The 17,102-nt window shown below is 38.7% G+C and overlaps 1 protein-coding gene across 2 annotated transcripts in view; it reads left to right on the plus strand.

Moving 5' to 3' along the window:
* The window catches only part of eps8a (epidermal growth factor receptor pathway substrate 8a), a 65,308-nt gene that overhangs the window by 41,111 nt on the left and 7,095 nt on the right, over nt 1-17,102 (plus strand). Inside the window, exons 7-20 of one of the 2 annotated variants that reach the window (XM_049567234.1) lie at nt 1,153-1,235; nt 1,322-1,458; nt 1,739-1,812; nt 2,143-2,269; nt 5,013-5,101; nt 5,183-5,257; nt 5,580-5,728; nt 7,868-8,054; nt 8,145-8,278; nt 9,754-9,865; nt 10,617-10,757; nt 13,248-13,494; nt 14,545-14,728; nt 15,271-15,403. In XM_049567234.1, the coding sequence (XP_049423191.1) occupies nt 1,153-1,235; nt 1,322-1,458; nt 1,739-1,812; nt 2,143-2,269; nt 5,013-5,101; nt 5,183-5,257; nt 5,580-5,728; nt 7,868-8,054; nt 8,145-8,278; nt 9,754-9,865; nt 10,617-10,757; nt 13,248-13,494; nt 14,545-14,728; nt 15,271-15,403 (1,872 nt within the window). The remainder of the gene's footprint in view (nt 1-1,152; nt 1,236-1,321; nt 1,459-1,738; nt 1,813-2,142; nt 2,270-5,012; nt 5,102-5,182; nt 5,258-5,579; nt 5,729-7,867; nt 8,055-8,144; nt 8,279-9,753; nt 9,866-10,616; nt 10,758-13,247; nt 13,495-14,544; nt 14,729-15,270; nt 15,404-17,102) is intronic. The other variant, XM_049567235.1, reaches the window with a different exon arrangement.

Raw genomic sequence — 17,102 nt, forward strand, 5'->3', positions numbered from 1 at the left:
TGAGTCATTTTTCATAGAAAAGCACTATAAAAGTACCCAAAATACTCTTACTGCAGCTTCTTACATTCAGATATTGGCAGCTTTACACACTCTCCCGTGACAGTGAACTAAAACCCTTTGGTGTGAGTATGAAACAAGAAATTAGATGACGTAATTTTGGGGTTTGGGCGAGACAGACCGACATTTTTCAACATTTTAACACATTTTTCGATGAAATGATTAGTCGACTAATCGAAGAAATAATCGACAGATTAGTCGACAATGAAAATAATCGTTAGTGGCAGCCCTACCCTGGAATCTCCATAGGAACCCCTGTAACCTCCTCATAGACACCTTGAATTCCCTGGACCTCAGCACAATGACATTCTGATGTGCACAATCTTTTCTGGGAGCCTCCCCAGCCTGTGAGACCCCCATGACTTCCTTAAGGACTGCTGCAATGTTATCAAGGGCTTCTGGAAAACTCCTCAACAACATTGTAAATACTGTCATTGACTTGGAAATCTCTTAAGGAGCTCTGCAACCTTCTCAGGGACCTCTGAGTTTTATGAGGACCTCTGCAACCTCCTAGTGGACCCTGGGACTTTTCTGACAAACCTTTCCCATCTCCTCAGTGACTTTTCTAACCTCTGCAGTAACATGTACAGCAGGTTCGAGGACATTCAAGCCTCCTTAAGGACTGTTGGAATTTCTACAGATCAGTGCAACGTCTTCAACAATCTCAAGGGAACAACAACAACAAACAAGAGAAACAGCCCCAGACCCAAAGGACCTATGATATTTTGACCATTTACATCAAAATTAGTCACATTTTAATACGATGAATTCTGATATGTGTGTTTTTGGTCAATATTTTCTGTATGATTTTTCATATTTTTATTTATTACAAAGCTCAGAGAAATCTTTGTTTGTGATGAAAAAAGAACAATTTCATTTAGATATAATTTAAATGGTAGCGGACCAAGAATCGAGCCCTGCGGTACACCTTGACTGATTTAAAAAGAAAAAAAGGAATAAAGCTATTACAGATGTTTTAAAGCCCAAAAGTTTCGACTTTTAAAGATAAATTAAATCAGAAATGTTACAGTTTCATGTCTGAAAAGGTTTTATTTGTTTAATCTGCTATTAATGTGTTTGTTGATTCTTCCTCAGGCGAATCTGATCCAAGCAGACATAGAAAGTGCCATGATCGATGCCAAAGGAGGCAAAGTGAAGAAGAGACCAGAGACGCTCAAGTAAGAACCAATCATCAAACACTTTCATAGGGTTACATTAAATGCTGACAGCTGATTGGCTGATCTGTCTGTCCATCTGTCTGCAGGATGATCCTGAAGAGTGACGGGATCATCCCCCCTCCCCCTGCTGCTCCTGCCCCCGAACCACCGGCACCATCCAATCAGGTGGACGTGAAGAGTCGAGCAGCCGCATGGTCAGCCTGGACCAATGAGCAGCAAGACTGTAAGTGATAGATTGATCAACTGTTTTCAAACAGAATTTTATATTTTGGGGAATATAAACTGTTAAGCAGTTTTACACAGGCATTTTGGGACATTTTTTACTTTTTTTTCTGGATTTTTTGTAGACTCAACATTGATGTCAGCTCCAAATGTGTCTATAATGAATATTAAATATTGCAGTCCAACTAGTGGCTGCAGACTGAAACCTCAGTATGTTCTGTAAAACTACACATCTGATTGGTTATGATCACTGACTGATTGGTTGTTTATTCTGTGATCAGATGAGAAGCAGCGGCAGATATCAGAAGAGGCCGGACCTGTGGAGATGACTGCAGCCAGAGTGGACCGAGACGTGGTGAGTCAGAAACAAACTGTCCTTTTTACATGTTGGATGTTTGTCGCTGATCTGAGAGCAGCTGGTGGAGCTGCTGCGTTTAAATCTGAGGTCAGTGAAGTTCACATGACAATAGATAAAAGATTTAAGCTGATTGAAGAATGTAGTTTGATTTAAATGTAATCAGAGTTCGGGAGCTTTGAGGGAAAATCTGGTTACATAAAGGAAAGATACGAGAACGGCGAGAGAACTGACCTCCGCTTTGTTGGTTTAGGTTTAATCATTAAAGTCTGAATAAATATCTCGTTAAACACAAACCTCAAGGTGACATTACAACTTTTATTTTGGCAGCAAATCCTGAACCACATCCTGGATGACATTGAGTTCTTCGTCACCAAACTTCAGAAGGCTGCCGAGGCGTTTAACGAGCTCTCCAAAAGGAAGAAGGTCAAGAAAGGGAAGAAGAAAGGTCCAGGAGGTGAGGAGGGGTACTGGTTTTACTTCTGATGGCAGGAAACCAGTCAGTGTTTCTGGCACCTCAGAGCAACATGTGGAGTTATTCTCCAACTGGTGATTCATTTTTATAGATTATTTGTCCTGCATGAGGAAGTGAAGGTTTCACTTTACAGCAGCCCCAAATCTAAAAATACACAATAAATGTCAAAGCACTCAGTGAAACCAGAATAAACAGACGTCACAGACAAACTGATGGAATCAACTCAACTTCCTCTTTAATGTTGCGGCAGTTTCTCTGATTTCCACCCAGGATAAAAAGATGAATCTAATAATTTCAATATATTTATTTACATGAATTCACAAGGTTGAATTTAAATCTCACGCAGACTAGAGAGTTAAAAGTCTCTGGACCCTATTTAAACAATCTGTAGCTAGTAGTCTCAAGTGCATTAAGGGCTGGGTCCACCAAAGCATTTTTTTTTTCTCTCTGAGGCCAGTGTATTCTTGTAATGCTTTACAACGCTGTGCTACAAATGCCGGCAGCATGACGAGGCACTGATTCCACATTCTGAGCTGAGTGCTGCTTGTTGGACTTTTTTTGTCTGCGCACTGAGAATTGAAAAATGTTCAACTTGTCCAACATTCAATCACAGTGGAAGAGAGACAAACTGTCCCATCTTAAAGAAATCTGTTAATATTCTGTGTTTCCTCCGTCCGTCTGTCCTCACTCCTGCATGCTTCAGCCTTTCCCTCATCCAAAGCAAGTACACCACCTTGTGCCAACATGTTGACTCTTGCAGATATTCTGTATCGTAGCAACTAGACGCAACTATCTTAGCTAAAAAACAAGTTTTGTGCCTCTAAAGGGTTCTCAAGTGCTCTCAGTTGGATGTTTCCTGAGGAGCACCTGGCGTTCTCTGTTGGAAACGAGGCCTTAGGGCAAGTTCAACTCCACTTTGCTGGTTAATCTGGGTGCAAAGGAAGGCGCAAGGGGTCGAGAAGTTGTATTTAGTTCCGTTACTAATCATAGTTGTGTTTTGTGCAAAACATGAATACAACTAATAACAGTGTCATTTCCCTCCTGTTAAAAGCCAGGTGGACCTGCACCTGCTGCACTGCTATGTACAAGTGGTTTTCTGTTGAGAGTAATGCAGTCAGAGCAATAACGTCACTGTAGCAAATATCATTTAAGCAACAAATTAAAAACTGTATATGTAAATCTGACAGAGGAAACAGAACTAAACTTCTAGTCTTTGAAATAATGAATGAAGTTGATCCTCGTGTGTGAATGTGCACAGTGTCTCTCTTAATGTGGAGTCAGACTGCAGCTCTGCTCTGATCTCTGCTACGTTCACATTTTACAGAATGTCAATGTCATTCTTATTTTTTTCTGTTTGGGATGTTAATGGGTGTGAACCCCCGCAGTGCTCAGGGGAGGTCGTGGATTTATATAAAAGGTAGAGACCAGATGCCAGACACAGCACCAAAAAAACCCCTGCAAATATAGTGAGGTGAAACAACGCCAAACGACAGAGAATCTGGCGTTGGCTTTTACTTTTAATTTGCTGGTGAGCGTGTTTGCAAACAGTAACTGACAATCCTGTGTAGCGTACTTTTAATGATGTAGTATTTTATCAACTCGCAACCTGTCTATAGAGGAGCATGTTACCATCTGAATAATGTGCCCTTTAAATAAGGTTTCCTAGCTTAGGAGTGATTTAGGAGGTTCCCAGAGCAACTCTGAGCAAGGAAGGGACAGAAACTTTTATCTCAGTGAGGAGGTGTGGTTGATCCCATTGCTAGGTGTGATGTGCTCTGTTAACAGATGCGATTGGTTTCCACCATTTTTCTCTTAAGCCTCTTAAAAGTCCTCCTCCCTGCTCCTAACAGTTTTTCATCTTAGGAGCTCTTTTAAGGTCTTCTATCTTTACCAGGACCTAGTCTTAACTTTAAGGGGAAATTCTAAGAAAATGTCACAGTTCTAAGAATTGTCGTAGAATTTCTTCACGAGGAACAACTCCTTGTATGAAGAAACTTTGTGAATACGGCTGCAGGTTTTTGTTGCTCCATGGCTCAATCGCTTTCTGCTGCTGCAAAATAACAATACACCAACACTTCACATGACCACACCTCTCTTTAAGACCTTCACACCCATGGGTGCAGAGACGGACGCAAGTTTATGTGCTACTTACACAACGTGGACGCTGGCTTTAAAAATGACGCCTGCATCAGTCTCTGAAACTAACAGAGTTGGGCCCTGTTGCGTGATGCTTTGCGCCAGGTGTAACATCGGGCCCTTTGCTCTGCTGCTCACATGACTTGTGTCCCAGACTGTTGCCATGGTGACATTAGGGTGTACAAACCACACAGACCAGGTCCTTTATCAGCATGATGTTAGTAATTTTTTAACAGTCACTGAGAAAAAGAGCAGCTGTGAAACTTTGTGAAGCTTTTCTGAAGCTGGTCAGTAACCACACAGCTTCACCACGTGAGGTCATGAGGTCTGGTACAAAGCTTCAGTGAGAAGAAGGTTTCCAAGGTCGAGAATGTGTGCATCACCCAAACCATGATGGGAATTGTAGTGCCAAAACTTCCTATTTTTGCTGAGATTTGTGGATCCAAAGTAATGAAATATGAATATGAGCTAATTACAGAAGCATCTCCATCTTTCTTGTCGCCGCTTCAGAAGCTTTTTCACCTTCATTACGTTAAAAATGAAAACTTTATGATTCAACTTGTTGCTCTGTGTGATTTTTGTCCACCAGAGGGCGTCCTGACTCTGCGCTCTAAACCTCCCGGTGAGGACGAGTTTGTCGACTGTCTGCAGAAGTTCAAACACGCCTTCAACCAGCTGGTAGGATCATCTTCATCATCTTCATCCTCTGATTGTAGAAACATGTTGTGTTGAACATGCCCGTGTTTGTGTGACCTGCAGGGGAAACTCAAGGATCACATCCAGAACCCGAGCGCAGTCGACCTGCTTCACTTCCTCTTCTCTCCTCTCAGGATGGTCAGTCGGCTCTTTAACACTCGTTATCCTCTGAACAGCTGAAGATGTTTTTGTTTTTAACTCTCTGGAGTCTTTTTGTCGTTTTGGTCTCGACACTGTGAAATACATTCATCATTTAATAATGTATTAATTTAAATTTTTAATTTTGTGCCTCAGTTGTGAAACCCCAAGTGAACAATTCTGAACTAAAATAAAACTTTGCGACAGAAGCTCCCACTGCGCTCTCTCCTGAGGTATATAAGAGTCAGTTTGACTTTGAGCCTGTCCTCCATCTGTCCTCCACCTGTCCTCCACCTGTCCTCCACCTGTCCTCCACCTCCAGGTGATCCAGGCGTCGGGCAGCGTGGATCTGGCCCGCAGCGTCGTGGTTCCTCTTCTGACCAGAGAGGCCATCGACTTCCTGCACGCCTCAGGAACAGCCGAGGAGAGACACGTCTGGGTCGCCCTGGGAGACGGCTGGACCAAATGCAGGTGAGATCACGACACGGTCTGAACTCTGCAGGTGACCTGCTGTGACCTCTGTTTGTCAGTAACTGGAGGCTGTGTTGATATAAAAGTCCGTTTTACCTTTTTTTTTTTTTTTTTTTTTTGGGAAATTTTCTTTTTATTTGGAAAAGCAAATATTTACAGTTTCATTTACAACATTGCAGTCATTCCCTGGACCCCAAAAGTGTCATCTCCCTTGGTTTATCCGCCCCATTCCCCTTGGTAATTGGGTAGGGTGAAGTCCAAGTGTCCTTTCCATGCTGCTCTTCCAAGTTATTTTAAAGTCATTCAAGTATTATATCCAGTGACGAGAACCAGGGGAGCTCACTTCCTGAGGAATCTCAGTTTCACATACAGTGAAAACAAATAAAACATACAGACAAAAAATCTTAAATAGAGTACTTATTCAAGTGGTGCACACAAAAGTATTTTAAATAAAGAGTGGATAGTCACAAATTACAAACAGCCTCAAGTGAAATCAGATCTTACAGGTTTTGTGTACTCAGTCCATTTGGACCAAATCTGATAGAACTTTTCTTTTTGTGCTCTTAAGGAAAATGATAGTTTTTCCATAATGTAAATTTCTTGTACTATATCCATCCATTCCCCGATGGTGGGTGGTTCTACTTTAAGCCATTTTCTTGTGATAGTTTTTTTACTAGCTGCCAATAATACATAAAGCAATTTTTTTATCATTCTTGTTCCAATTGTGAAAGTCAATATCTCCCAAATACATTGATTCATAGTTGAAGGTAATATTCATCCCCATTACATTAGTTATATGTTTATGGATTTCTTCCCAAAATTTTCTGATAACCTGGCAGTCCCAGAAAATATGAAAGTGATTGGCTCCACTAGTGCCACATAGTCTCCAACAAAAATCACCATTACCCTGATGTCGTTTCTGAATGGTGTGATAAAAAATCTCACTATGTTCTTCCAACAAAACTCACGCCATATGTTTGACCCTGTTGACCTCCACTGTAGCTGACACACTCTTTCCCAACTCTCCACCGAGATCACTGCCTTTCCTTCTTTTTCCCACTTCTCCTTTATATATATTGTACTGTCTTGTTTTGATTTTTGGATGCCATTGTACATTCTGGATATAATTTTGTTGCAAGACCGGGACTTAAGCTGTGATAAAAATGCCTGCAGGAAGCCTGAGTTAAGTTTTACTAAAGCTTCTTTCATGTGTTGATTAAAATAGCTTCTAACTTGCAGGTACCTGAAAAAATCCTCTTTTCCCAACCCTTGTTCGTTTTCAGTTTTACCTTTGTAGTAGCAAAGATTTCTGCACACTCCCATCTGTGCAGTGCTTTAAATGGTCAATAACAGCTATAATTCTACTACACTATAATATTATCATTGATTTTTCCTTTATTGTTGATTTGTTTTGTACCTGTTTTATATTTATTTTTTATTAATAACTGAATAAAATGTGCCATTAATTGGTATTTCTGTTTTAATTTGCTTTTTAATTTATTAATTAAATGTATTAATTCCTCTATTTATTTATTTATTTATTTATTTACTTTCCTATTTAGTTTTCTCTTTTACTTATTTATTCATTCATTCATTATTACCTGTTTTATTTTTCCCCTTTTTATTTAGTTTCCTTTTTAGTTTTCTCTATTACCCATTTATTTATTTTTTAATTGATTTATAGATGTATTTATTTGTTTGTTTTCCATTGCATTTTTCTCCTATTTATTCATTTCCCTGTTTAGTTTTCTCTTTTACTTTTTATTTTTTAAATTTATTTTAAATGTATTTATTTTTAAATGTATTAATTTATTTATTGTTTTCCCATTGTATTTTCTCCTATTTATTTCCCCAAGCTTATTTATTTCTCTATTATTGTCTATATACATTTCTCGACACATTATCTTTGCATTTCTTAATGAAATGAAATGAAGAAATGGATAAAGAAGTGTTCATGTGTGCAAACATATTAACCCAACATTTGCAAAAACAGTGTTTGGTAATGTAAAACATTGAGTCAGAGTGTGAACACCCAGCAGGCAGCTGTTACTCTGCTTCGCTCTGACTCAGAGTTTCATTTTGACCGTCAACATGTTCTGATAAACTACAAAGGTTAGATATTGTTTGATGTGTGTGCAGGTTGGAGTGGCCGAAGGATCATTACTTCCCCCCGTGTGTGCTGACGTTTCGGGACGGCTGGGAGCCTCCAGTGTTGCCAGTGCACCCAGCTGTGACTCCGTCCAGAGAGCAGGAGCTGACGCAGCTGGCCGAGAGTCTCGCCAACGCAGAGATCCAGAGACAAGAGGAGCTGAGGAGCAGACTGGAGGTTCATATCTGCACCATCACACGTCACATCCTCCACAGTAACACAAACTACATGCCATATTAACATAATGTTTCCTGTGTGTTTGTGCAGCAGTCGGCGGTGCAGAAGTTCCCTCCTGCAGACGGGTACGCCTTCGCAAACACCTCCTACAAACGCATGCAGATCCTGGATCAGGAATCGGCCATGGCTGCTTTTAAACAGGCCGTCAGCCGCCGCGTAGACCGGTAACTCTGAGGTCACATGATGCCCTGGAGAACTGTTCCCAGATCTGCTCTTTACTGCCTGTTAATCTGTGGAGGAGGAAATGTGACTTATTCATCATTAGATACATAAACACTGAACACACATCAGTGAGAGCTGAAGGAAATAAATAAATATACCAACAGATACAGAATTCATTAGTAAATAAATGTTTCAGATTAATCAGGTTTGTTTGTTTACAATGACATTGAGTCAATTGCAAAAACAAAGGAAAGGAAATCAGAGAAAAGGCACTACCATTATAAAAATAATATAAAGCCATTGAAATTTTACAGTTAGGGAAAAGAAAAATTAGTATAATTAAGATGTAATTAAAATGCAGTTATGTAAAAAAAAAAAAAAAAAAAAAGCCCTAAAATTTTGCACTTACGACGGATAATTTGGTATGGTAAAAGGAAATTGTAAAGAAAAAAAAAGAGTAAAAGCAGGAGTTAATAAATGTTTTAATTTGTTGTTACATTTTTTACATTTATATTTATTTAAGTATTTTTAGATTTAGGTTTTTTTTTTATTTTTTTCTATTTCAGTAATAACAGAAATAAAATATAGAAATAAATCAAAGATATTTAAATTTAAATTATTTATTGAATCAAATATGTATATATTCAAATTTGTATTTATTTTAGTACTTGTTTATACGTTAATTATTTAATTCATCAGTCAAACTTAATTTAACTTATTTTTTCGCCAGCAGTCATGCAGCAACAGGATACATACATTTAGCACATCAAACACTGAGACCATAAAACATAACTGCATAACATCTAAGACATAAATACACTGTAAAAAATACTCAGTCAATTAAAAAGCTTTTTTAAAACAGCAAGTTTTAAATGATGAATAAGACATTTTTCATACTCCTTATAAATTATATAAATCCTCCTCTGAACTGGACAAACTCTCTCAGCTCCTCGTTCTGAATCTGATTTGTTTATTTATAATATTCTCTTTATTCTGAGTGATTCAACGTTCTGCTGCTTGTCTGGAGAAAACACGTCAATCTGAGAACAATAATCCAAACTCCTCAAATGTTTCCTCTTCTCTGATTTGATCTTCTTCTTTCTCACTCAGACTTTTTCACCTCTGAAACTGAATTATTTTAATTAAATCACATCTTTAAATCTTTTTTTCCTCTCAGTAACTTTTTCTAAAGTCGGGACACTTCTCCACGGCTATAATATCGTTACCATCACATAACCATCATACCTCAGTCCCCTCATTATTTGCTTATTGAATTCATAATTGGAAATCATCTTTTATTTTTAATATTTTGACATTGTGTTGTGTTTTATTTTCATTCATTTGTAGAAGTATTAAGCTATTTGCACTTGTAATGGTTGAAACTTGTTCCAGTAGCTACATATACTACATACACTTTTTCTGTGAATATTGTAATTAATAATAATTAGGGATGTTGTGACTGGTTGATTTATTTTAGGAGTTTTGATGCCGACAGCAGAGTCCAACCAAAACTGTTTGCCAAATCTAAATATGACTTTGTGGCAAGAAACAACACGGAGCTGTCCGTCCTCAAAGACGAAGTCGTCGAGGTTTGCTTTTTATATATCTCTGTGATTATGAAGTATTGATTTCATGCATCAGTTTGAAATTGGTCTGAACTATACATATTATTTTATTTATTTATTTTTTTTTAAAGAAAATTATATTTATAATTTCAGCAAGGTGATGTTTAAATGAAACTGAGTGTTGAAGACATGAAGTTGTGTTTTAAATTTTGTAGCCACCAACCAAAGTCCACACCTTTTCTCGAAGATTAGAAAAATCATAAAACTATACGTTTAATTTAATTTCATATTTCAGTTTCATCTTTTCTTATTTGTATCTCACTACAGTTTGGTCTGGTGCGAGTAATGTCACTGTGGTAAAGAATATAAAATCTTTTTATTACTATTATTTATTTTTTTGCCCCAAAAAGTCAAATTTATTCCAAAAACTAAAAAAACAGGAATCAGAATCAACCCTACAAATGTATGCAGTATATTTAGATTAATCAAAACACCTGCTCAGGCAAATGACTTTGTCAAACTTTCAGAAATATTATCAGGGATAAATATCAGAATATAATCTGGTCAAAACAAACAAGCTGACCTATTTAAACTTTATTTATGCTTAAATATTACATTTACATTTTTTCAGGCCCAATATTGATCTGCCAAGGACTTTACTTCCTGTATAAACTAAACAAACTTTATATTACTTAAACAACCACCAATAAAATGTGAATTAAATTCTAAATTGAAGTTTCTAAAAAGTGTCTAATCCCTGAATCTCGTCTGTCAGGTTATTGACGACAGGAAGCAGTGGTGGAAGGTTCGTAACGGCTGCGGGGCGTCCGGCTATGTGCCAAACAACATCCTGGAGATCACCAAAGCTGTGGACATTACCGGCAGAGGAGAGCCCATCTACAGCCACACCATACAGGTAGGACACACTTCATCATTAATCACCTCATCAGTTTCATCACATCATCACATCACTGTCTCATCTCCGTTCATGTGTTTTATTTTGAACTGTTAAAGCTTATGATGCCAAAGAAGGAGTTTGAGTTGTTCAAGGTAGGGCGACTGTTCTTAGTGACGAGTGTTTTTAGCGTGCAGAGTTTTTAGTGTCCCAAATTTTCTTCAGTAGTTTTTAACAAACCCCCATGTGCATTGCTGTGGAAATTTTTAAAGGAACAGTCTCACATTTTCGGACAAAGATTAATTTATATTTTTTGACTCAACAAATAGCTCCAGTGCTAACTACTTGGTGCACATATGTTTAATAAACAACGTGAATCGCTGTGAATGAGTGCTGGAAGGTGGAATTTTTCCATTTTGGGGCTAGCAGTTTCCCTCTGCTATCAGTCTCTGTGCTAAGCTAACAGTCGTTAGCTACAAACAGAATTTGTAATACTTGCTTCCTGTATGGAGCTACCATAACACCAACTAGCTACAAACAGCTAGCATGTGTTAGATATACTAGCTGTTTTTCAGCTACAGCAAGCAGTTTCCCCTCACTTCCTGTCTTTGTGCTAAGCTAGGCTAAACATGTCGTAGTATAACTATTCTTAGCTACAAACAGAATTTATAATATTGGATATGCTTCCTGTATGGAGCTACTATAACATCAACTAGCTATAAGCAACTAACATAATGTGAGATATGCTAGCTGTTTTTCAGCTACAGCTAGCAGTTTCCCCTTGCTTCCTGTCTTTGTGCGCAGCTAGGCTAAACCTGTCCTTCTATAATGCTTGTTAGCTACAAACTAATCTCGCCACCAGACAATCAGAGATCTCCGCCTTAATAGTCTGGGGACACTCCTTTCTAAAGTGTGTTTAACACACCGGCGAAAACGGCCGGCAACAAAGCAACGCGTCTTGCATTTTTGAAAAGGACATGCCTTCTCGGAAATGTGCGCTCCCCCTTTTCTCGTCCGCAAGGAAACAAACACACAGAGAGCTTGAAAATGGGTGCCGAGAGATTTAACTCCGTTTTATCAAACGTGTGCTCAGTCCACAGGATTGTGGAAATGAAGAACTTACAGCGACTTTGTTTAAAACTTTTAACGCAGTCGGACTATGTTTATGAGCACAAGAGTTCAGTGAACCCTGCAGATTTACTATTGGCTTCTGCAACGTAGGGAGTTTTTTTAAACTCTGAAATTGTATCCGCCCATCTAAACACAAAATCAGAGAGAAAGACATCAGTCTTTAGTTAAGCAAAGCGTCTAAAGACTGACTTGTGAGTCTAGCTACAAACAACCACCGTAACATTAGCTGTAACAACAGTGAGCTACAAACAGATTTTAGAATGTTGGATTTGCTCTGTGTATGGAGCTGCAAAAACAGCAGCTGTAAACAACTAGAGCGATGTTAGATGTGTTAGCTGTTTTTTGGCTACAGCTAGCAGTTTCCCCTTGCTTCCAGTCTTGGTGCTAAGCTAGGCTAAACCTGGCCTGTGGTTAGCCACAAACTTCTGAAATAACACGAGCTATAATAGCATTTGTATCAAGTGGCCAGTTAAAAACCACATGTTGGATTTTCTCCCTGTAGTTATCATAATAGCAACTATCTTACAATAACAAACAGTAGCATAATGTTAGCTGTTTTTTGCTAGCAGTTTCCCTTTGCTTTCTGTCTTTGTGCTAAGATAGGCTAGGCCTGTCATGACATTGTTAGCTACAACCAAGCTATTTATCAGTGAGCTAGAAACACCTAGCATAATGTTGGATATGCTAACTGTTTACAGCTAATGTTTCCACAGAGTCAACTAGCTAATGTTTGCTAACCAAGGCTAAACACATCCTGGGATCTAGCATCAGTTAGCTACAAACAGATTATAAAATCAGATGTGCTAGCTACACTCAGCAGGCTGCTAACACTTAGCATGGTGTTAGATATGTTTATAGCCACCATAAAATCATTATAATCTCTGTTTTGTAGCTAAACTTGCTAACAGTTTTCCGTTTGTGTCAGTTGTCTGTGTTTGTGCTAAGCTAGGCTAAGTACGCCCTGGATCTCAAATCAGGTTGTTGATTAGACGGCTAACAGGATTATTGTGAATGTCAGACTGTTCCTTGAAGTGTTTTTTTAGGGTTGAATCTGTATTTTTAGTGAAATCTTAGTTGGTTTTCGTGGATTTAATTGCAGTGAATTTCTTGTTGTGAATAAAAACACTTTGTTTCATCACCGCCATGTTTCATTTTTTCATTTCATTTCACGTTTCCAGCAATTACTGGGAGAGTTGAACGAGGTAAACACCAAACAGATATTGAACTTCACATATTTAAGGTTCAGACGGTCGAGTGTGGTCTGTCAGTATTCGGATGGTGATGCATTTTCTGTTGTTTTGGATTCAAGTGTTTTAAAACCCAAATAAAATGTGTCTCCAAGTATCAGAATTAAACCTCCACATGTCCTCCACCTGTTAGAAGCAGACTACCAGGACAGACTACATCCCCAGTAAACCAGTAGCGACTCCAATGCCTCCTGCTCCAACACCGCCCCCTCCGGCCCCCGTCAGGCTTCCCACGCCGCCACTGCCTCCTCCAGCTGCCGAGCCCCCCAAGCCGGCTGCCAGCGGCAGTGCGGTCAGTCGTCAGAACAGCACCACGTCCAGTGACAACGGCAGCGTTGTCACGAGGGACCACAACAACCAGAGGCCTGCATCCGTCAACCGTGAGTCCAAGTCAGAAACTCTGTAGCATCAACGATGTCTCAGTTTGTACACTACAAAAAAACCCCTTATTTTTAAAAATATCTCAGACAAAAAACTCCTCATCATCAAGTCATTTTTTTAGTTATTGAGTTTTAGTTTTCTAGGTTTTATTTATACTTTCCTAATTCATCTAGTAACACTTCTTTAAGTGTCTAAAAATATAAAAAAAGAGTCACTCAGTCAGTCAATTAATTTTATTTATAAAGCCCAATATCACAAATCACAATTTGCCTTTTTGCAGTTTAGGTAATTGATCTGTTTCTTCTGGCTTTATTGATAAATACAATTGTGTATCATTGGCATAACAATGGGAATTTACAGTGATTGCTAATGATGTTGCCTAAGGGAAGCGCATATAAAGTGAATAGAATTGGTCCGACCACAGAACCTTGTGGAACGCCGAAACAAACTTTAGTATGTTAAGATGATTAATCGTGAGCGTGAATGAACTGAAATCGATTGGATAAATACAATCAGAATATTTGAAAATACAATCACTATAGTTGGAAAATAGGGGGGGGGGGGGGGGGGCGTATTTTGACAATAGTCCTAAAATTTTGAAGTGGCAATGTTCCAAAACTATGTAATAATATTCAAGAACAATATATTATTTTGCCAACATGACGTTTAAAAAGTAAAGGTAATATTTTAAGAATACAGTTGTAATATTGAAAGAGGAAAGTTGTATTAAATTTGAGGAATCATAATCATAATGAAAATAAAGTCACACTAGTGGGAGGAAAATATTCCTTTGAGAACAATACATTGTGTTTTTCAGTCAGGTTGTTAGTTTGTGCATTGAGCATTGTAAATATTAATAGAGCTTAATAATAATATTGTGACTCAAAATATTAAAATTTATTTATCATAACACTGCAGCATTTTCACAAAGTCTCAAATTGTTCGTCCTTTTCATGGCTCCAACAGTGATAATCGTATTTATCAGATAAGAACAGTTCATTGATTGTCAACACTCTGTACAGTGACATGTTTTCATACCTCTCCTGCAGGCAGGAAATCCAACATGGAGGAAGTTCAGGATGAGCTGATGCACAGATTGACTTTAGGTCGCAGTGCTCAGAAGAAGTTTCAGGTTCCGTCTCGCAGCGGCAGCCTGCCGTCCAACAGCATCACCTACGACTCGTCACCTGATGATGTCAAGGCCTGGTTAGAGGCCAAAGGCTTCAGCCCAGTGTGAGTATCCACAGACAGTCTGTCAGTTTAATCTGTATATCTGTCATACTCAGACATCTTATTTTGATATATTATATGTATAATATATATTTTAATCAAAATGAAAAATAGTCAAAATGATAAGATACAAATTCAAAGTTATGACTTGGAAGTAAGAAAAGTGACATAAAACAAAAGTGATGACTGTTTAAGTCAAACTTTGTGTTGTAAAAATTAGAATTTTAAGTTTAACAAAAAGGCAAAATAATTTGACACTTAGAAGTATGTGATTACCAAATTGTAAAATATAATAATTACTACTGAAATTATTGATTTTTTTTTAATGTCAATACGACTGAATTTATGGCCTTTCACTATTTAACATTGAGGTATTAGTGATTTTAAACTGTACAATGTCAAAAACTTGATTTGAAATGTTTTCAATGGTTTGCAAGTTAAAAAAAAATTTAATAGAGACTAGAGACTAAAGACTGACCTGTCCAGGTGTGTGCAGGTGTGCGTTTATTGTATCAGACCTGACCATGACTGTTTCCTGCATGCAGCACCATCACCAGCCTCGGCGTGCTGACCGGCGCTCAGCTGTTCTCGCTCAACAAGGAGGAGCTGAAGACGGTTTGTCCCGACGACGGAGCTCGAGTCTTCAGCCAGGTCACCGTCCAGAAGGCCGCGCTGGAGGTGGGTGTCACAGGTCACACATGACATCATCGACACCAAAACACCTTCAGACTCAAATCTTTGTTTCACCCTGAAAAATAACACATCTATTCTACAATCAGTCACCACACCAAATTCTCAAGTATGCACACAGATACACAGCCTCTGATTGGTCGACACTCGACCAAATGCATCATGGGATAGATTCTTGGCCTCAGTAGACTCACATAACAACAACAGTAAAATATATATTCACTGAAGACACTGATGGATTCAGTAGTTTTGTAAAGTCTCTAGAAAAACACTGCTGTTATATGTTGGATTACAAAGTGTCTTCAGTCAGCTGCAGTGTGTTGAGCCCTGTTTCCACCAAACACTTTCAGTATGGTACCTTTGGAACCAACAGTAACCATTCAAACATGGTACGTAGACCCTAGCGTTTCCACCACAAACGGTACCCTTAAATGTGGGCGGGGTTGTTGTCACTCACTGCTCCGTCCAGCACTCAATGTATTTCCTCCTTTATCAGTCTGCACCTGGTTTATCGTCCACAGAACGAGGCTGCACGCCCACATTTTCAGAACAAAATAGAACAGGCTGCAGTGAGAGTCTCTCTCCATGGGATATTTAAAAATAGCAGCTTTGTGCATTTAGTCCTTCTCAGGCAAGCTCAGGGGTTTAGTGTTGCTGTAGCCCACAGGAACGACACTCCACAATGCTTTTTTTTTTTTTTTTCTTCAAGTGAGGATCAGAATATATGCAGTTCACATAATACGGTTAATATATATTTTTAAACTCCTGAAGATCCACTCATTATTAAAAGTGTCTGTCATCTAAGAGAGACAATAAAACTAAAGTGATGGTCAAAGTTGTCACAGTGAAATTTAAGGTGTGCTGATGGATTCACGTCATCAACTCATGCATTGAGTAACATTACAAGTTAACGTTCCACCTTAAAAGTTGCCGGCAGTCGGCCCAGTGAATGAAGTTATTTTTTTCTCTTTCATTTTATAGTTGTAGTTTACTGATGTATGAACAGAGGTTACATAAAACCAGAGTGAGCGTCCTCTACTGACCAATCAGACTGCAGTGTTCACAGCTCCACCTTTTAGTACCAGATCTGTGTGCTAGGTACCCCAACAGAGGGGGGACCAAACATGGGGACAGAACGGTTCCATTGGTACCATCCACAACTTTTCACAGTGGGAACAGAAAAAAATCGTACCAAACTGAACTGAACCACACTGCTGGGTGGAAACAGGGCTTTTGTGTCTGCGTCTCACAGTATATGTTCAGGGTCTTGTCTGTCTTTAAGCTTTCTATCCCCCAACACTGCCAAGGTCTGGTGTGTGGTGTCTATTTCCACCTGCAGGTTTTCTTCTGACCCTCCTTTGATCTTCTGAATCTGTAACCACATTCATTAAGGTATCGTGTTCACAAACAGATGTTCACCGCTTCGTTCTGTTGGACAGAATCAAAGGAACAACGCCAGAAACTTTTTTTTATGGTGACTCCATCAGATTAAGACTCATCGTTTTGATGTGGACTTGGAAAAAATAATCACTGATTCCTGACTTAATTTGGACTTTATGTTCTCCTGCTTGTCTTGGGACCTGGGACATATTAGTCTTAATTTTTCAGGACTTGTAGGTCTTGACTTTGACGTGGAACTGGACTTGAGGGTTGCCGGTCTTGACTCTGGACTTGTTACTTGTAAAAC

Source organism: Epinephelus fuscoguttatus, linkage group LG22 (assembly GCF_011397635.1).
Source record: "Epinephelus fuscoguttatus linkage group LG22, E.fuscoguttatus.final_Chr_v1".
NCBI lineage: Eukaryota > Metazoa > Chordata > Actinopteri > Perciformes > Serranidae > Epinephelus > Epinephelus fuscoguttatus.